The sequence below is a fragment of the Psammomys obesus genome, unplaced genomic scaffold (assembly GCF_907164565.1).
Source record: "Psammomys obesus unplaced genomic scaffold, mPsaObe1.curated_primary_1811, whole genome shotgun sequence".
Lineage (NCBI taxonomy): Eukaryota > Metazoa > Chordata > Mammalia > Rodentia > Muridae > Psammomys > Psammomys obesus.
The window spans coordinates 1,414,822-1,436,262 of NW_026592636.1; the positions used below are offsets into that span (position 1 = coordinate 1,414,822).

Sequence of the window (21,441 nt, forward strand, 5' to 3'; positions counted from 1 at the left end):
GTAGAGTGGCTCCCACCTGTAATCCCAGCACCAGAGAGGAGGCTGAGCCAGGATTGCTATTAATTTGAGTCTAGCCTGAGCTACAGAGTGACACCCACATCTGCTGCTGATAACATTCAACCACAAGGCACCCCATGCTAGGAAGAGATTGCTCGTGGAAGGAAGATCTGGGTAAAAGGCCTCTGTTCCTATTTTTAAGAAATTGCTGCAGTCACTCCAGCCTCTGGTAGCTGCTGCCTGCTCAGTTATCACTGTCATCCCAGAGGCAGGATCCCCACTAGGAAAAAGATGTTTCACCAAAGCCTTGGCAAACCCCAAAAGTGCCAGTTATTGTCTTTAGTCTGATTTACTACCGTGTCTTTGACAGAAGCCCAGTGTCTTTGTCTTTGAGGCGTTCTGTGTCTACACAGTGGAGCGCAAATACACTACAAGGGTGAAAAATGAACCACAACTACCCTTGACAGCATAGCAGGGCCTCCAGAAAAGGACTGAAATAAGCAAATGACTGACAGTTCTCAGGTGTGGGCTCAAAGGGTACACTGGGGTGGATCGATGGGGGTAAGGAGGTTACTAAGAGGGATGTTAAGCATAGTAAGGGCTCTAAAGAGAAAAATCAGGGCCCACGGATAGGCCTCTAGTTACAGCTCTCTGAGGAAGAGAAAGTATTCACAGCTGGAGCCTGCAGGTTTTCCAGTTACCAAAGAGAAGGCAGGAGAGGGGTGGCTACAATACCCTCCATAGTCCTGTTGGTGTAACCTACTCCCTAGGTGAGAACCTGTGCTAGAGATCCACTGATTGTCTCAGTAGATGGGCTAGCGTCTGAGAGAAGAAGGGCTGTGCAGGTCTTGTGGGGACAGAGATGCTGGTCCAGTGTACAAGGGTAGGCCTGATTCTATGGGAGGCCCAGCAGTGTTGACCAAGATGCCCCTGTGGGCCCTTCAGTCCTGGGGTTTTGGGTGAGATGGGAATACACACATGGGACCACACCCTCATTTCTTGCTCACTGTAATCCTTATGATAGGAGAGGATTTATTTTAAAGATTATTTCTTATTTATCTGTATGTGCATCTGCGTGAATTTATGTATACCACATACATGTAGGTACCTGTGGAGGCCAGCAGAGGGCGCTGGAGACTCCCTGGAGTTACAGGTGGCTGTAAGCTGTCAGTGTGGGCGCTTGGAGCCTCTTAAGTGCTGAGACATCTCTCTCAGCCCCAGGAAGAGCTATTTTAGGACTAGTTGTGCTACCAGACTACTGAAACAATGGACCCCAAGGCATTGGAGTTGCCCCAGGAGTCCCATGCTGGGGAAAAGAAAGGCTGAAGCCTGGTGCCAGCCATAGGGAGCTTGTCTCCCAGAGACCTTCCAGAGCTCTGAGAACTTGTCAGACCACCATGCAGGAGAGACTGGAGCTGAGACAGTGATGGGTGAGTGATGGGCAGGACCACACCTTGACCAGAACCGCTTAGCTCTGCAGTCTGTTTAAAGGTGAGCCTCATGTCTGGAGCCTGAAGAGGGACTTGGGGGTAACCAGACCACTTTGCTTCTCTTCCGGACATGATCATATTGAATAAATCTTTCTCTTCTTTTCATAATTGCTTTTTAAGATTATGTGCTGTAGACAAGAGGCTGAGTCTGGCTTACTGGGGCTGCCAGGGCCCAAGCTTTTGCTATAAAATCTCTGTCAATATATCCACTCTTCCAAGCTTCCTGAGCCTCGAGCCTGCCTAGCTCTGCAGCCACAGGCAACTTCTGTGTTCTTACACTTCGGATGGCACGTTGCCCCATCCCAACCTACATGCATAGTGTTCTCCTCAGGAAGGCCTGTGGTCTGTCCCAGTTTGTCCCACACCAGAGGTTTCAGGGACACTGTTTCTTCAGTGTCGAAACTAGGGCAAACCAGGCAGACCCACCCAGAGGTTCGCCCCCAGACAGACCTGTTTTCCTTGTGATTGACTTATGTCCTAGGCACTCCAAACAGCTTTCTGTAAATGCTTCATTTGTTTTGGAGGGAGCATGGGGAGCAGGCAGGGTCACAAAAAGCTCCTCCCAGGACAGCCTAGGGATGTTGGTGTGTAGGATAACTGTGTGCACAGGGCTGTTTAAAGATGTCCATTCCTAAACTGTCACAGCACCCGCCAAGTGGCTTTTGTTCAGGCTGACCTTGCTCCTAGTTACAAGGAGCCTCTGTCCTGCTGCTGGCACAGATCCTGCTGGGACAAGAAATGACAGTGATCTCTCCCTGCAGGCGTGTCCAGGCCACAGCATAATGGACCGCACACCCGTCATCTGTGACTATGGTTCTGGCTCCAGCAAGGTTGGCTTTGCAGGAACTGAGGCCCCCCTGGCTGTCTTCCCTACCATCCTCGGGAAACTGAAATATGATGTGAGTGGCCTCCTGCTTCATCTTCTAGCCTCCTGTGCTGTTCCGGTTGCTGTGACTATCATGGCTCCCAAGTCTCCGACTTCCATCCAGACTGCTTCCTGTCAGATGGCTCAAGAAGGTGGCCTTAGGGACAGAGTAGAGGGCATGAAGCAAACAGCTCCCATCTCGGCTGCAGGCTCTTCCACACCCTCCAGCACGGGCACCTTCCAGCATGGGCACCTTCCTCTGGGTGCAGCTTCCCTTTGTCTCCAGTACCACCCCCTCTAGCAATAGCCTTTGGGTCCCAATGGAACTGCTGGCAACCTTCTCCTCCCACGCCAGGGACCCCGCCTCTGAGCTTGACTGGCAGCACCCTTCCCCACAGGCATTGCTCCCTCCTCCTCCGTCATTCTGATAGCCTCCAGCTCCCCCTGATGTGCAGCATCTCTCTCTCTCTGTAGTGTAAAGCCTTAATGTGGGAAGTCATCCCATAGCCCCAGTGGGAAGAGAAGCACACAGTAACAGTACAGTTGGGCCTCTCATTTCTGGGTGTGTCCCAGTGGGTGCCTGGGACATTGGAATGTCTTCTTACCCAGACCTGTGTAGCATGAGTTATAAACAATGTACCCATCTGTAGCGAGAGAGGGAGAGAGAGGGAGAGAGAGGGAGAGAGAGAGAGAGAGAGAGAGAGAGAGTCGCTGCAGTGTTAGGTGTATGAGTGTGGCAGAGGCAGTCAGGGCAGATGATGTTTGCAGAATGTGGATTCACAGAACCCCTGAAGGCAGAGCTATGGCCAAGGGGACATTGTGCCCAGAGCAGTGTGGGCACCAGCAGTGCTCATGTATCTGTTATGTAGGACAAAAAGAGGGTCACAGCATGGGAAAAGTCCACCTCACGTCCACGTCACCATGAGGACCATAAGCAGATCTCCTACCCAGCCTTTCTCCTCCTCCTCCTTCAGGCTTGCCTTTCATCAGCCATGTTCCCTGTGAGCCTTGCCCCAGTCCTGGGCAGCAGGAGTGGCTTCCACGTTCAGAAGAGTCCATTTCCTTCACTTCCTTCTTCAGGCATGAGACTCATTTGTAGTCTTCCCCACGACCCAGATCTCTACCCAGGGCCGGTAGAGGCAGTAGGAAGGCAGCAGGGTCTTTGATGGGAAGACTGGAGGTGACAAAGAGGCTGAACAAGGGCAAAGTCATTCTTTCCATTTCAGTCCTGGCCCACATGCCACTCAGGGTCAGGACACTGGGCCCCATCCCTGTCTACCTTGTTGCAGTAAATGGTAGCTTCAAACCTGGGTAACTGTACCTGATTCCCACACTCACACAACCACAATCTGAAAGCATCAGAGGAGGCACAACTTTGACAATGCCATGTCCCCCTGATCTTTCAGCAGTGCACGGGCACAGAATTGCTCCCAGTTGGCAGAGAAGGATAGGGGGAGCTTGTGAAGGTGAGAAGCTCACCCGAGGTCTTGGCTGATGCTTTTCAAACCAAGGCCAAGGCTGAAGACAGGCCTAGATGGCTCATGACACCAAACTCTGTTCAGCTGGGTTGTGGCTGCCTCAGGCACAGGCCTAGCTTGAAAACCTACTGTCCTATTGCAGCATGCCTACAGCATGGTATTAAGGTAACCCTGCAGCATCACTGGGATGCTCCACTGCTGCAAGGTAACGTTGCAGCATGCTCCACGTGTCATGCGCCACCATAGCACAGCAATACTGCAGCATGGTACTGCCACACAGCTGCATGGCTGCGCTGTGGTACCCTGCACATATTCAGCCTTCCAGCATCATTGTGCTGCTCCACTGTAGCAAGGTACCATTGCGCCATGCACCATGCACCCCTGTACTACACAGCTGCATGATAACATGGTGGTACGCACTCATGCAGCATGCAGCCTCCCAGCATTGCAACACTGTCCAGCCCTCTGACTGTCTTGCCACAATAGCGCCCCGTCCCCCTGCCCCTCCTTCCTGTTGTACTACTGCCCCATGCAGGTTGCTCTCCTCTAGTGTAAGCATGCGATTATCCTGGAGACCCTAAACTCCTCTGATGAGTGTGTGTGACGGAGGGGTTCCTCTACAGCCTCCCTGAGCCAGCCTTCTATATACACTGGAATGGCCACCTTCCCTGCTTCCTTCTTTCCTGGGCTCCGGCTCAAATGTGGGCATAGCTCTTCAGTCTTTCTCCTAGCTGGGTTCCCTTCCCCCTTCCATTCATCCAGACAAGTTTCTTGCGAAGTCTTCACAGCTCTGATCCTAATGTCTGGCTTTTGTGGACTGAAATAGATGCCCAGGCCCTCTGACAGCATGGAAAGTTCAGTCCACCTTGAAGGTAGCTAAGTCCATCTTCCCGAAACCCAGGAGCCAGCTCATGCTGCATTCCCTTTTCCAGCAAAGTCTTCCAGAACACGTGTGCAGGATGTGCCTCCAAGCTTTCCATCCCATAGTATTCCTCTGCTGGTCTCAGGTCCCACACCTGCAGTGAGAGTCCTCACAGTTACCCTCAGCAGCTCAAGGCAATGTTCCCTTTTGTTAGTAACCACTGCTGAAAGTCTTCATGGTTGGAGAGCCTCTGCCCTTGTCTAGGCTGGTGACTGACACCAGCTCCCGGCAGCCTCATGGCACTGGCTCATGTCCACGGGTGAGAGCCAGCTACGGTAGGCCCAGCCCTAGCCTGCCACTCTCAGGGGCTGTCCTGTCCTGTCCTGCCTGTGTTTTTCAGAACCTGCTAGTGGGGTTGGAAAAAGAAGACTGGTTCATTGGAGGTGAGGCCCAGAATAATCTACTTCATCTGAACTTGTACTACCCCATCACCCGGGGAACCATCACCAACTGGGACAATATGGAGAAGGTGAGCTACAGCCTCTTGGGGAGGGCCAGTCACACCCCAGCCACTACCTTTGGCACTGAGGGGGGACCTGCCGTCGGGACCTAGCTCTGTTGTGGCTCTAAGTCCTTCCATAGTCACAGCCTCAGAGATCCAAGTCAGGAGACCTCAGTTCCAGTCCTGCCTCCTTTGCTTACTGTCTACACCACCAGGACATGGGGCCCGGCCTCCGACACCCTCAGATTCCTTGTCTATAAGATGATGTGATCATTCCTATGCTGTCATGGCTGGGACAGAGTGATGGATAAGAAGTCCTTAGCCTCAGAGAAAAGCAACGTATGGTCTAAGCAGCTGTCCATGACACCTGCACTCAAGGGCGTGTTGCTTACATTCTAACACTGAAGGCAGCTGTAATGAAGCCCCACAACACAGCAGGCATAAGCCTCAGAAATCTGATGCTTCATAGCCCTCAAGGTCAAGGTGTTGGCACAGTACTGCTGCTGAGGGCTGTGAGGGAGAGCCTGCCTCAGGCTGCTTCCTGGTTTCTGGAAGGCTTGCTGACAAATTTGGCAAATTTGAGGATGCTCATCCATTTGTAGAGCATGGCTTCAGTCCCTGCTCTCATCTCCACAGAGCATTCTCCGTGTGTGTGTGTGTGTGTGTGTGTGTGTGTGTGTGTGTGTGTTTGCCTCAGAATTCCCATTTTTTACCAATGTAGTACCTGAGTTGGATTAGGGACACACCATTCCAGTATATGACACCTGCTGCCACTATTTCAGAGATGGTGACACTCTGAGGTCTTAGGGCATCCACATAGGGATTTTGGGATCATAACTCAGATACAGCAATGCACTAACACAGCTTAAGCAATCGGTTTAAAGGCCAGAGGCTTTAGACAGTGACTCCTGGTTCTACCCTTGCAGTTTCTCTGGATCAGGGATCTGGGCACAGCCTGGGTCCTGAAGGAGCAGGTAGCACTGAATGTGAGCCACCATGTGGCTACTGGGAATTGAATGCTGGTACTTTGCAAGAGCAGACAGTGCTGTTAACTGATGAGTCATCCATCCCAAGACACGGCATTTCAAGTTGAGCTGTGTGGAGGTACTCACTTGCCATCCCAGCCCTGGGGTGGCAGAAGCGGGAGAGTCAGGAGTTCAAGACTATTAGGCCTTGTCTAGACTACTAGGCCTTGTCTCAAAACCAAAACAAAATGGTAATCAAATCAAAATGAAGCCGCTACTGTGGATTATAATTCATGTGGCTGTGGTCTAAGGAGAGGAGATCAGGACACAGCTACACTACAGAGCATGACCATGTGAGAAGATGGAGAAGAATGGTCTAACTTGCACAACATAGGGTAGAGGTCACTGAAAGGTGCATAGGAAACCCCAAAACAGACACACTGGAAGGTCCTCAGTCAGCATGGATGATGGCTTCCCCATTAGATTGGTCAGGGTTCTCTAGGGCAACAATTTAACGAATGAATCTCTCTATGTATAGAAAGGGGATTTATTAGAATAATTTACAGGTTGTGGTCCAGCTAAACCAATAATGGCTGCCTATGGTTGGAAGGTCCAAGAATTCAGTTGTTGTTCAGTCCAAAAGGCTGGATGTCTCAGCTGGTCTTCAGAATATGCCGGAATCCTGAAGGTGTAGGCTCTAATGCTTGTGAAGGAATGGACTTGATAGTGAGAGCAAGAGCAAGAGCAAGAGCAAGAGTTTCCTTCTTCCATGTTCTTTAGATAGGTCACCAGCAGTTTATATAGGAAAGTAGCAGTTTCCCAGATTAAAGGTGTGTCTTCTCACCTCAAAAGATCTGGAACGAAAAGTAGCTCTTCCCACTTCAAATGATCTAACTAAGCAAAAACCCCTCATAGTTGTGCCCAGCATGTTTGGGTTTTAGTTAATTCCAGATATAATCAAGTTGACAAGCAAGGGCAGCCATTATACCCATGGCTACATGGACAAAGCTCTTCCCTTAGCACCCTAGGCCCACCAGAAACCACAAGGACACATGCAATTAGAGTAGAATGCTGTATAAGTGTCCAGTAGGAGTGGCTGAATGTTCCGGTGAGAATCCAATGATCCTGCCCGTCCTCTCCTTGGCTCAGGTTTGTCCTGACAGACTTTTACAAGCAGGTACTGCCAATCTAGTGAAGATGATGGCTCAGTGGCCAGCGCCTTACAGCAGAAATGAAAAGCCAGCTTCCTTGGCAACCCTATCATCTGAAGCCCATACTCCTTGAGGTGGTGGGTGGTCTCTCCCATTTGAAAAATGAAGACAGAGGCTCACTAAGGTCACTTTGATAGTCTTGATTAGGCACATACTATATGACCAACTTCCATCATTGCTGGGCTTTCTCTGTGGCACCTAAACAACCTTAGTTTTCATCTTGCCCCTGAGTTTTGGTGCACATATCTGTCACCCATCAGATCCTAGGGTACCCTTTAGACAGCACTGGGCCTGCTAGTTCCTGCCAGCCCCATTCCATAACTTCGGGCCTGGAGGCTGGATCATGCTGTGTCTTGACAGCAAGTCAGAGGTGCTGTTTACAATTCATCCATCCTTTGGAATTACAGAGTCTGGTCCAGGGGCTTTTCAGACAGCCAGATCCCTGGATTGCCACCTGCAATGGCTACACTTGCAGTATTTGCAGGGTGCCAGCTAAGTCCTTTCATGTGTTCCTTGTCATCTCTAAATAGGCTACAAAACCCCAGTGTCGTCACCGCACTAAATGATGGGTACTGAATTGCTTAAGAGCAGTGACAAGGAGTAAAGAAGAGGGACAAGGAAGGAAATCTGAGTATGTTCGCTGCAGGCACAGATTTTTTTTTTCTTTTCTTTTGAGACAGGGTCTCATGTAGCCGAGGCTGGCCTCCAACTTGCTGTGTAGTTTAAAGTGGCCTTCAGCTTTTGACTCTCCTGCCTTTACCTCTTGAGTGCTGGAATTTCAGGTGTACATTACCTTGTCTGGTTTTTGCAGTGCTGGGATGGAACCGAGGACTCTGTGCGTGCTAGAGAAATATTATACCAACTGAGTGCCTCAGTTGTTTTTCTCCCCAAACATTTTTGATTCTTGGTTGGCTAAATCTTTGCATGTAGAATCTGCAGATCTGGAGTTCAACTGCACTCATTTGTCAGATGATGGAGGACTACATAACAGAGATGATAGCTAGGTAATAAATGACAGGCAGAGATAGATGGTTGATAGGTGATAGATGATAAGTAATAGATAACTGATAGGTAGATAGTGAATGAAAAGAAAAAAAAACAAAAGAAACGAAGAACATAACTGCTCCTAGGAGGCAGAGTGGAGGAGAATGTTTATTGTAGATAAAAGTGAGAGCATAGCACAGCAAGTCTAGAGTAGACATGGCCAGAATAAGATGGGCCATGTGAGAAGAGAGGATCAAGGGAGAGGAGAAAACCAGGCTAAGAGGCTAGAATAGTAAAGGGTATAGGAAAGAGCCAGGTAACTAAAATGGCTGGATTATATAGAGAAGAGCAGCTGGGGGAAGGGCAACCCAGACCTTGGGCTGAAGGAGTTTAGGGTAGAGGGTAGGCTATGCTAGTCATACCCTGTAACAGGAAGGGACCAAGGGGGCCTGGCAGCCAGGTCCGCTTTGATATGTTAAATAGGCACCTCAGCCATTTGTACCAGGAAGCACATGATAGATAACAGATAGATGGATGATGGACACAGATGCAGACACAAATGCAGAATAGACAAGAGAAAACAGACACACAGATAATAGACAATAAACAGGTAATGAGATAAACATATAGGTGGCAGCTATATACGCACATATCTGTAAATATATATATATATATATATACACACACACACACACAGATAGATATAGATAGATATAGAGAGGCTAGATGGTAAACAGAAGACAGAAGATGATTTAGATAGCTAATAGATGAGTCTGATATGTAGATCAATAGATGGGTGAGAGAAAACAGCTCAGCTACTGTCCTCTCTCCTGCAGATTTGGCATCACTCTTTCTACAGTGTCCTCCGAATTGCCCCTGATCAGCATCCCATAATGATAACAGAGCCGCCGTTAAACAAGAAGGACGTTAAATGGAGAATGACGCAGGTAATGGCGCCTGGAGTCCTGTTCCCTTCCTGCCCTTAAAAGTTCCCTGTCTCTGCCTTGGGCCTCATTCTGGTTCTTCCCACCATGATGGAGTTGGTGGTGGACCCCGGTCTGTGAGTGTTCCCACCAGAGCAGAGATGACAAAGTAGTCCTCAGGTGACAGTGGGGCTAGATGCAGTGGCTGCAGGAAGCTGCTAGCCTTCCTCCCCCCTGCCCTCCCCGCAGCCTCACAGCTGTCAAGAGTTCTCACCCCAAGGCTCAGCTTCTAAAGACACAGGGAGGTGAACTAAGCAGGCAGCTGAGCTGGCCCATCTGGCTGGCATCCCTGGAGCCCAGTGGGAGCTCCTGCAGTGAGTAGTCCCCCATATGCAGGGCGAGGACTAAGGCATGGTCTGCACATCTCAGAGATGTGTTTGCGTCCTAGACTGGGAAACAGCAGTTCTGCCCGTCATGGTGCAGGCATGAGCTTACATCAAACCAGCCCCAAACTGGCCACTGACAACCCCACCCCCACTCCTCAGTGTGGATAATCAAATCACGGAAATGGCCACAGCTGGGTCCCCTGAGCACTGGGAATGGCAGGTTTCACCCAAAAAGCATCCAATGTCCAAGAGGGTTTCAGCAAACTAGAGAGGGCTAAGAGAGGCATGAAACTGCCCCAGCCCAGCTGCCCGTGCCACTCCACAGCTGTAGCAGATAATGGAGCAAGAGTGTGTGCACCAACAAGGAGGCCCATGAGGAACTGTAAAGGCAGGGGCGGAATAGCCGAGCTCAGCTGGAGGCTGTGGGTGCTGCTCTCTGAGGAGCCCAGCAGGACAGAGACACATGCAGATGAAAGTTCAAGTCTATCCCAGAGCAGAAAAGCCCACGATTGGCTCTCATGGCTGGGGCTTTCCCCTTTGTCTTCTCCTCCTCCTTGGACAAACCACCTGCTCTCCTCAGCCCCTGACTCAGTCTCACTTGTCTAGATAGAGACTTACAGGTCTACTCACAGCAAAGTGGCTTCCTACAAACAGTTTCAAGCAGCCCTTTCCGGGGCCACACCTTCAGGTATGAAAGTGATCAGTGGTGATCAGTGGTTGCGAGCTGTCTGTGGAATAGTCATCATTCCTGCAGGTGTTCCTGGGTGGTATAAGAAAGCTAGCTTGAGGCCTGAGCCTTTGAGGAAGCCAGCAAGCATGGTTCCTCATGCTTGGGGATGCAGGGCTCATCATGGACTTCCCTCGGTGATGAACCATGACCAGCAAGTATTTACCCAATAAACTTTTTCCTCCCCTAAGCTGCTTTGGTCAGAGTGTTTTATCACAGCCACAGAAAGAAACTAGACCAACTGTTTAGGAGCAGAGCTGGATGGAGATGGGTGCTGCCCACCCTGGGCTTAGTCTCCATGGAGCCACAGCCTGCTGCAAGATGTACTCAGAGCGCTGGAGCAGTGTGTGTCACCTGGCCAGCTAGCATGCCAATTTTCCTCCCCAGATCCTATTTGAAACCTTCAACGTCCCTGCCCTGTTCCTGGCTAATCAATGTGTCCTCTCCTTATACGCTACTGGCAGAACCTCTGGTGAGTGGCCCTGTGGGATTCCTGTTCTTCCTAGCACAGTGTCTAGTTCTTGGGGCTAGGGAGACTCACCGCAGCCTGCAGCCTCTCCTTGAAAGAAAAATAAAAAGGCAGGAGGCAGGACAAGGTGGGTCAATGGGTAAAGGAGCTTGCTGCCAAGCCTAATGACCCAAGTTCAATCCCCAGGACCCACATGGTGGAAGGAGAGAACTGACTCCTGAAGACTGTCCACTGACCCCCACGTATGTGCAGGCATGTGACTGAACAACACAGACACATGCACACACACACACACACACACACACACATACACACACACACACACACACACACACAAGCAGCTGTTCATTGAAAAAAAAAAAGCAAAGAACACTCTTCAAGGCTCACAGTTATCCTCACTTCATAATTAGAACACTGTAGACTCAAGAGTAGCGAGCAGTGAAGCAAAATGCAGAATAGTTCATGTGATAATTTGGTGTAAAATGTGGTCTTTGTTTTTTGGGGTTTGTTTGTTTTTGGTTTGGTTTTGGTTTCTCTGTGTAGACTAGGCTGGACTGTCTCTGCCTCCTTGAGTGCTGGGATTATAGGTGTGTGATACCATGCCTGTCTGTTTTTGTTTCTTAAAAAATATTTTTAATTCTCTCTCTCTCTCTCTCTCTCTCTCTCTCTCTCTCTGTGTGTGTGTGTGTGTGTGTGTATCTGTGCACAGTGGCCTCAGAAACCAGAGGCATGGATCCCCTGGCACTGGAGTTAAAGGCATTTGTGAACCCCCTGACAGGTCCTCTGCAGCAGGTTTTTATGGCCCCTGATTGCAAACACACCCCTGCCCTCTGTATCCTGTAAGCTGGTTCTCCAGAGTTAAACTCTTCTCCCTCCTCTACCATAGTCCCCTCCCTCAACTCCTTGTCTGCTTGGGGACCCAGATTCCCCTCCCCTTTTTAGATACTCAGACTCAGTCACCTGGCAGTCTATAATGTTTCAACCTAAGTTAAACTAAAATACAGTACTTTCCAGTTGCTAGCTGGGGAAGACAGAGCCTAGTGCTTCCTTCTCTGTGGACCTCTGCTAAGCTCTGAACAAACCATAGAATGAAAATGGACCATAATGAATTATTTCTCACACGCACCCGGTTCCTGTTCTGACTCCTTCCATTTTTCCCTCTGGTGACACAGAATGCTCCCAGGATGTAGACATTTGCTGGCCTCATTTTTTTTTTTTCTTAACCAATATTCTAAAGTGTTACTGAATGAAATTAACAGCATTAATGAGCTCTGACACATGGGTGTGCTCACAAAAACATCGAAGTCATAGACAAGGATGCCGCTGTGCCTTTCTGCCCCTCCCACTCGTTATATTTTGTAGCATTTTGTGAATGGAACTGTGCAGCCAGCATGAGATCATCACTCGTTGTTTTGCACTTTGTTCACTGTGTGGAGGTTCTTTCACGCTGTCACTGGCATCAGTAGCTCACTTCCTCTTCTTACTGAGCCATGATAGTGTGGTTCCATTTCAGGAAAGTGCTGAGCTTTTGTCTACTTATCCGTGAATGGCTGTTTGTGTGTGTGTGTGGGGGGGGGGCGGGGGGTTATGCTAAAGCCCCTGTAAATGTTTGCAAGTCTCTTCCCGTCCCGTGTGGAACGTCAGTGGCCCTCCATGGTTCTTGCACAGCTCTGCTGTATTATCCCTTTTCTGTGTCAAGATACCTGACAGAAGCAGGTGAAGTAAGGAAGGGATGAAGGCTCACAGTGTGAAGGCTCACAGTGTGAAGGCTCACAGTGTGAAGGCTCACAGTGTGAAGGCACTGCCCGTCGTGGCAGGGAAGGCATGGTGGTAGGAGCTTACGGGCTGCTGGCCACATAGCAGACAGAGATGGTGGCTGGGGCTCAGCTCACTTTCTTCTTTGTGTTCAGTCTAGGATCCCAGTCCACTGGATGGCGCCACCGGCATTCAGGGTGTGGCCTCCTTCCTCAATTAACCCAACCCTGAAGCTTCCTTACAGACTTGCCCAGAGGCTTGCCATCTAGGTGATTCTAGATCCTGTCAAGTTGACCATACTAACTATCCCGACTGCCAGCTCTCTGAATGGCCAGTATTATTGTGCCCATTCTCATGGAGGTGCAGTGGTGTCTCCTCCAGCTTTTGATTTGAGCCCCCCTCACAGCCAAGGACACTGAGCATATCCTTTTGTGTTTGTTGACTCTCCATGTCTACTTCAGTGGTGGAGTGGCTCTCAGGTTTAACCAGATTCTCATGAATTCACTTGTGCATTTTGACAGCTCTTTTTCCAGTCCTGTTTACATGTCTTTTACCAGCTATATGGGTTCCACTTCTCTTCCCACTGTCTTTTTAAGAATAGGTATTAATTTTTACAGAGTTCCATTTATCAGTGTTTTCATGTTTGATGCCACACCCAAAAATAATTTGCTGGACCCAAAGGCTTTCGGCTCTCTTCTAGACATTTATAGATTTTAGTTTAACATTCAGTTCTATGGTCCATTTTGAATGGATTGTTGATGTATCCTATAAGATAGGAACAAAACGTGTGTTTATTGGAAAAGATCCATCTTAGCTGTGGACAATAGAAGGGTACTGAGTGAGGGAGGGTTACTCTCCTTTGGGGTGTCAACACACACACACAAAAAAAAACCACAGCTCTAACTTTAAAGGAATAAAAAGTTTATTATGGAGCCATTTTAAGAAATAGTGGCTTAAGAACATAGATTTAGGTTATTACATCTCCCAATGTACAAGCATTTTCATGACATTTTATAGTTTTTTTAAAATTTAACTTAATTTTATTAATTACTCTTTATTCACTTTGTATCCCCCCATAAACCCCTCCCTCCTCCCCTCTTGTTCCCACCCTCCCTCCCCTTTCTTCACTCATGCCCCTCCCCAAGTCCACTGATAGGGGCTTTCCTTCTCCTTCCTTCTGATCTTAGTCTATCAGATCATATCAGGAGTGGCTGCATTGTTATCTTCTGTGGCCTGGTAAGGCTGCTCCCTCCTCAGGGGGAAGTGATCAAAGAGCAGGCCAATCAGATTATGTCAGAGGCAGTCCCTCTTCCTATTTCTATGGAACCCACTTGGACACTGAACTGCCATGGACTACATCTGTGCAGGGGTTCAAGGTTATCTCCGTGCCTGTTACTTGGTTGGAGTAATAGAACAAAGAAAGTCAAATCAAGGCAAATTTAAAACACCTTGGTGAGCATATCAGAGAAGCAGGAACAGCAAGATGAGGGAAGCTTTTCTATAGGCCCAAGATACTTATCTGATGACATTCTTACCTTTTGGGTTAATGGATCTGCGGATTTGCTAAGTTAATATATTTCATTAAAAAAAATCTGATAGTCACAGGACTTTAGTTCCAACACAGAGGTGGGCAAGAAAAGGCTGTTCCAGGTGCTAAAGCTAGCCTGAGATAAGGTAATTAGTCTCCAGGCCTGCAATATTCCAGTCTCTATAGTGATGAAGTTCTAATCAGTCAGTCATCCTTTTCAGACACAGCTTCTTTTCAGAAGTTCTCGTTCACAGGGGACATAGCTGCTAGTGGGTCCCTGGTCCCTTAGGCATGTCCATGGGCATAAAGACAGCACTCAGAACCCTGAGAGGTCAGGGTTGTAAATGACAACAACAACAAAAAAATGTGGATGACATGAAGTTGGGAGTAAGAGGGGTGAGCTACCAAAAGAGTTGGAGGTAGGTAAGGAGGGATGTGATCCAATGCATTGTATAAGTATACATTTTTCAAAGGATAAATTAAAATATTAAAAAAAAGAAAGAAGGGGGATAGAGAGATGGCTCAACAGTTAAGGGCACAGGCTACTCTGTTGAAGGACCAAAGTTCAATTTCCATCACTCTCATGGAAGCACACAACTGTCTGTAACTCTAGTTCCAGAAGATCTGAGTAGTCTCTCTTCTGGCTTTATGGAAGAGCACCAAGCAGGCATGTGTACACAAACCACACACACACACACACACACACACACACACACACACACACAGGCACACATGCACAGGAAAAACACTTACACACATAAAAATAGATCATTAGAAAAAAAAAGAAAGGAAATAGAAGAGACCTATTTGGGACTGGAGGCAGAGACAAGAGGGCAAGAGGAAGTGGAAGATGGACAACATGACCAAACTAGCAAGCATAGAACTGTCTCAGTGAAACCTGTTATTTTGCACCATTAAATAAGTAAATCAACCACATTTTGTAACCTAAAATAGAGAGAGAGAGGAGAGAGACAAGATTCATTTTCCTTTCTTGAAAAGCCTTGTGTGCTTTTTGATGAGTTTCTCACGTATGTGCCAGCTGACCTCTCATGGCGCGGTTCCAGCAAATCTCTCTTTTCAAACCTTTTTTTTTTTTTTCTGATTCTAAATGGATACCACATGATTTTGATATTCTGGTGCACTCTGAGTCTTTAAATGAGGAGAAGTTTGTCCTACCCTCTGGATGTCTTGATTTTGAAATGTGGGCTTTGCTAGGTCTTAGGCATGCCTGCATGGATTTTAAGGTCAGGTTGTCAGGTTCTGAAAACAAGAGAAACCGAAAACCAACCAACCAAAAACTGTCAACGCCACACCCCTTTGGGTTCGCTTGGGGCTGTGTTGAAAGCATGGTCAATTTTGAAAGAGTCAGAATCTTAAACCATGGACTGTGGTGTGTCTGAGAGGTCTGGGTCTCTCTTGGCATTTCGATGGGACTTGCAGTTGTCCAGGCCATGTCTGTCATCAGATGTCATCAGATGTATTGCTAAGTGTCTCACATGTTCTGATGCTGTTGAAAGTGGCATTATTTGTTACGGTTTGAGTGTGAACTGTCCCCAGCAGGCTTGGGTTATCATGGGGTTGTCAGTGACAGGATTTGGGCAGTGACTGGATCCCAAGGGCTCTGATTCCTGATGGAACAACAATCCTCCAGGTTGGGAGGTGATTGGAGCTGAAAGAAAGGTCTGCTTGGGGGAATAGGTCAATGGCGGCATGTCCCTACAGAGTCTGTCTGTCCCCTGCCTTTGTTTCCTCTTTTTTTTTTTTTTTTTTTTTTTCTGTCTACCATTTATGAGCACATCTGCTGTTGCCCATGTTCCTGCCATGGTGCTCAGACTCTCAACATGGGGCCAGCTGCATTGACAATCAGCCAAAAATCTTCCCTCCCTTTAAATAATTCCTCTCTAGTAATTGTCACAAGGATGAAAAACTAACATCTTTCGATGACAATCGAATGTATGTTCATGTATATATGTGCGCATGCACATTTCTCTGTGCTGTGTGTCTGTGGGCATGCGTGTGTGTGTGTGTGTCTATATACTTGTAAATATGCATGTAACTTTCTGCTTTATTTTATTTTATTTTTTAAACACAATGTCTTGGCTCAATGAACCTAGAGTGGAACTAATTGATTGACCTGACTGGCTGGCTAATGCACTAGAGCGGCCAACCCATCTCTGTTCCCTAACCCCAACCACCCAGAGCTAGGGTTACAGACATGTGTCCCCACCCTCAGCATTTACATAACTGCTGGGGTCTGAACTCACGCATGTGCTGAAGGCTCTGGCCAACTCCATCATCTCTTCATTTCTGATTGCTCATTGCTATTGCATGGGTAGCAGTTGATTTTTGAACATAGATATTGTACCCTAATACTCTAACTAAATTCATTTTTTTGTAGATTTTGTAAGATATTTACTTAGCAAATGTATACTATTATTTGTTTGTTTCTATAGAGGGTTTCTCTGTGTTGTTGCCCTAGCTATTCTGGAACTCACTCTGTAGACCGTGATGGTCTCAAACTCAGATATCTCCCTCTGCCTCCCATGTGCTGAGATTAAAGGTGTGTGCCAGCACTGCCTGGCAAAGAAATATTCTTAAATTTTTTTTAAACTACATTATTTATTCTGTGTGTGCCACAGCATATGTGTGACAGTCAGAGTGCAACTTTTGAGAGTTGATTCTCTCCTTATATCATGTAGATCCTAGGAATTGAACTCAGGTCTTCAGGCCTGTTGGCAAATGCCTTAATCTTCCTTCCTACACCATCTGGCCAGCCCCATGGCAAATACATTTTTTGACAAATAACATTTACTTTATTATTTCCAAGCCAGGTGGATTTTTTTCTTTTTTCTTTTTTTAATTGTTTCATTCTTTTCTATTGACTGCCTGGGCTTTACTGTCCTGAGTGGAGGCAGTGAGGATACAAATCCTTGTCTTTTCCCCAGTTTTAGGGAGAGAACATTCAGCTTTATAGTATTAAAGCTGTGGGTTTCATATTTTCTTCACTAACTTAAGTAAGTTATCTTGTGTTCTTGTATGCTGAAAATTTCATCTTTTACTGGATTTTGTCAAAATGCAATTTATGCGTAGTGATATTAGAGTTGAAAATTTGCTAAAACCTCGAGTCACCTGGGAAGAAGGTCTCAGTGAGGGACTGTCCGAATTCTATTTGCCAGTGGGCACTGTCTTCCGGGGTTGTTGTAAGTTAATGGATGTGGGAAGACTCAGCCCACTGTAGGTGGCACCATTCCCTAGGCAAAAGTGTCCCGAACTGTATATGTGGGGAAACTGTATGTGTGGGGAACTGAGTACAAGCAAGCAAGCAAGTGAACATTCATTTCTCTCTGTTTTTGACTGTGGATATGATCTGACGAGCTGTCTTAATTTCCCAATATGGTGGACTGTAAGCTGAAATAAACCTTTTTTTGTCTCTTAAGCTGTTTCTGTCAGGGTGTTTTTAGTCACAGCCACAGAAACAAAGCTAGAACAAGTATTTATTGAATACATGAATAAGCATATGAATTCTTTCCTCTTCTTTAAGATGAATTAATATTGATTTCGAGCTATGGAACAAAGGCCATTTAATCATTTAATTCTTTTAAACTCCATATTATTGAAATTTTCCAAAATTTCACTTTGGAAATTTTTTTTTTTTTGGTCTGTGCTCATGAGTAGCAATGGCCCACTGTGTTCCTCTCCCATTCCTGAGGGATCATAGTGTTATGGGCACATGATGGCCAATGTTCTGGAAATAGCCTGTCATTTTTAGCTGTTGTAGGTGAGAGGGGACCAACTCTCCATCCCCTTTCACAGCTGGAAGAGGCTTTAATTTTGCTTAATTGAAGTGTGCAGTAGACCCCTTAACATGAACCCCTTAGCATGTCACACTATCTCTGAACTAGCACACCCAGGGACTTTGCTAACTAAAGCACACAACCTGGGCATAGTGTTCAAGCTTTCCAAGCACAGGGCACCTCCCAGAGAGTCCTAGTGCCTACCCAAGTACAGGCAGCAGTTCCTTTCTTATCTCCCTGGCAGCTTTTTGGTAAAATTGTGTGTTTGATTTAGCAAGAAAACCTATGGGCTTATAGCCAAAGCTGGTAGTCAGCTTCTATTCTAGTTCATATCTTTTGGGAGGAAGCTGGCTCCTTGGCCCCTCTCCCTTCCCTTCTGTTATTCCCCTCCACCATCCCTTCCTACAGAATTAACAATGGACAGGATGTGCTGCGTGCCCCACATCATAACTACAGAATGTTCACTTACATAGGAACAGCTATTGAATCAGGAGAGGGGATGACATACTTTGTGCCCATCATGAATGGCTATCCTTTGGAACTGTCGACCACCAGGATGGAGGTAGCTGGCTTCGATCTGACCCAGCATCTCATGAAGCTGCTGTCAAACAATGGAAAATTTTCCGTGACCACAGGTAGGAAACAACTATTCTCAGACGCATGAACCTGTGCTGTGTACAAGGTCCTTCACTTTCCGTGCATTTGTGTATAGGTGCATCCAGAGATTGGAGGACAGTTGAAGGACAACCTCAGGCATCGGCCTCAAGAATACTGTCCACCTCTTTTAAGACAGGCTCTCCTATTGTCTTGGAGCTTGTCTATGAATCTGTTGCAGAAGAGAGTTAACTGGTACCCTGTAAGCAGCAAGGGTCTTGGGTCTTTGGCTAAGGGCTTAGACAGGTTAATGCTTTGTCCCCCTTTGTGCCCTCTTCCTGGGCTAGATTCTTAGTTTATGCAATATGCATGACACCTGCCTCCAACAGGCCGCTGGCCTTTCTGGTCTTAGAGAAGGAGTCAAAGGTTGAGCCCTGGAGCCTTATAGAGTCGATTAGAAGGAAGGTGAGAACTGGTCAGGCATTTTCCTGGCTGCCCACTCTTAGCAAGGATGTGCACCATCCATCCATCTGTTCTCCTGGCACACTCCCAAATGCTGATTTATGCTCATCCTTGCAGATGAAGGAAGTTTAAAAAGAATAACAAACAACAACAACAACAACAAAACATAAAAAGGCAAAATGAAAAAAAAAAAAACAGTCATGCTTTGCTTCCAGCTAGGATCTCAACTGGTGAATCCTAAGGGGGGAACCGAGGTGGGAACAGCTGAAGTGGAAGAGCTCTCAGGTGCTGTGAGCATAACCAGAACAAGACTCCCAGGAGGCAGGCTTCAGTGAGACTGTTTAATAGGGGGAACAAAGGCTACTTAAGCCTTTGGAGTTGGTAGGGGCTCTCAGGGCGAGTGTGCATCACTGGCAATGGCCAGGGTGCTGGGGATGCCTCATTTGCATAAGGCGGAATTTCAGGAGCTGCCTGGAAGTTTCACGTGGCTACTGAGCTATGTGACTTGGTGGGGGGTGGGAGGAGGCAAAGGTGGTGTGTGTCACAGGGCTATGTGTGCTGGGACACACAGGGCCATGTCAGGGTGGGGAGAAATCTTATTCCTGCTGCTCTCAGGACGAGATTTCTGGGGTTTCAACGCACCTTGACCCCGTCTTGCTCCAAGCCGGCTTCTACCGTCCCAGAGCTCCTCAGTCTCCTCAGTCTCACAGACTGACTAATTTACCTAAACCCAAGTAAACAGCAGAGGTAGGTGGGATGTGATCTAGAGTTGTCTCACCAAAAGCCAAACCAGGTAAAGGAGAGGAACATTAGGATACAGCAGAGTCCCTGAAGCCAGGGACAGGGAAGGGAGAAGCAGACAGTGCCAACACTGGAGGGAAGGAACAGGGGAGCCTCCAGGCTTTGAAAAAAGCATGGAAGAAGCATGGGCAAGGAGGTTCGGTTAGGCCAGGAGTGACATATACCTATAATCATGACACTGAAGGTGGAGGCAAGAGGATTAGGAGTTCAAAAACATCTTCAGCTAAAGTAGGGTGGAGGCCAGCATGGGCTACATGAGACCCTGTTTCAGAAGAAGATAAAGAGGGAAGAATAGGAAAGGAGGGGTGGGCAACTGGAGTAAAAGGAAGAGGTGGGGGGGAGGGGAGGAAGACCAAGAAGAGGAGGAGGGGAAAGAAAAAGGAGAGGAGAAGAAGGAATAAGAGGGGGCATGAAATGAGGAGGAGGAAGAGGAGGAAGAGTTAGAGGAAGAGATGAAGGCATTGGAAGAATTGGAGAAGGTGTTGGAAGAGGAAGAAGGGCTGAAGGAGATGAGGTGGAGGATAAAGTGGAAAAGGAGGAACTGGAAGAGGATGGGATGGAGGACTTGGGTGAGTTGGAGGAGGAGGGGATAGAGTGGGTGGATCAATGGAAAGTGGCAGCTGACAGTCTGCAGGTTTGAAGAGCAGGTGGGGTCTCCAGGTGAGCAGTGCAGGGAAGTCCCTTTTATTCAAAGCTCCATGACAACAGCAGATAAAATGTAAAAGCCTAATCAAAAGGCATATCTGGGTTTCAAACCTGTTGTCAGAAAAGAAAGGGGCAACACTTGCCAGGTGTTTCCAAGGAAGAGGCCTCAGAGAACAGCAGGCATGGGGGTGTTCCATAAGCTCAGGTAATGAATGTGAGTAGGATTTCTTGGCCCCACAAACACCATACATGGCAGAGGTGCAACTTAGGCAATGCTGAAGAGACCCACCTTTGTGCCTCTTGCCAAGAGAGGGCTACTTCCTTGTGCTCCCTGCCCTTCGAAAGCCTGGCCCACAGCCTGTCCAAGACCCTGCTGAAGGTCTTTCTTGCCTTGTAGCTGAGCAAGTCTACATCCGAGACCTGAAGGAGAAACACTGCTATGTGGCACTGGACTATGACATGGAGGTAGCAAAAACCTCACATCCCAGCTACCAGAAGAAACTCCAGTTGCCAGATGGCAAGGAAATCATACTAGGGCAAGAGGCTTTCATGTGCTCAGAAGGGCTCTTCAACAGCAGCCTCCTTGGTGAGTCCAGGATCAGGGTACAGTGGTCCAATAGACACTTGGCCCAGAAGGCTGTCAGAAGGAAGGTGTGGGGGGATGCTGGCAGGGCACCCTGCTTTAGGAGCAATGCCTCTTGCTCTAACGTTTCCCAGGGAGTGGCTGTCACTCACTCACTGCCTCCTATTCTCCTGTCACTTAGCTGACACTTTAACTTCTCTTCGAAGGTCTCAGCCCAATTGTAGATGGGTTGGAGGGCAACAGAGCACCACTCTCTTCCATAGTGTGCTATTTATAATCTCTCACTGTATATGAAGACAGCTGAGACAGAAACACAAGAAACAAAAGTTCCTGAGAGCTTTAAGCATATGAATGGCCAGAGAGTAGTTATTGTTTATTATTATTATTATTATTATTATTATTATTATTATTATTATTATT

At 47.5% G+C, this 21,441-nt stretch overlaps 1 protein-coding gene across 1 annotated transcript in view; it reads left to right on the top strand.

Annotated features, from left to right (window-relative positions):
- The first annotated feature begins 2,269 nt into the window (after nt 1-2,269).
- LOC129682293 (uncharacterized) overlaps nt 2,270-21,441 on the top strand; it is a 22,342-nt gene continuing 3,170 nt past the window's right edge. Inside the window, exons 1-6 of the mRNA XM_055614538.1 lie at nt 2,270-2,386; nt 5,093-5,221; nt 9,191-9,301; nt 10,778-10,862; nt 18,410-18,571; nt 20,836-21,024. Of these exons, the coding sequence (XP_055470513.1) occupies nt 2,270-2,386; nt 5,093-5,221; nt 9,191-9,301; nt 10,778-10,862; nt 18,410-18,571; nt 20,836-21,024 (793 nt within the window). The remainder of the gene's footprint in view (nt 2,387-5,092; nt 5,222-9,190; nt 9,302-10,777; nt 10,863-18,409; nt 18,572-20,835; nt 21,025-21,441) is intronic.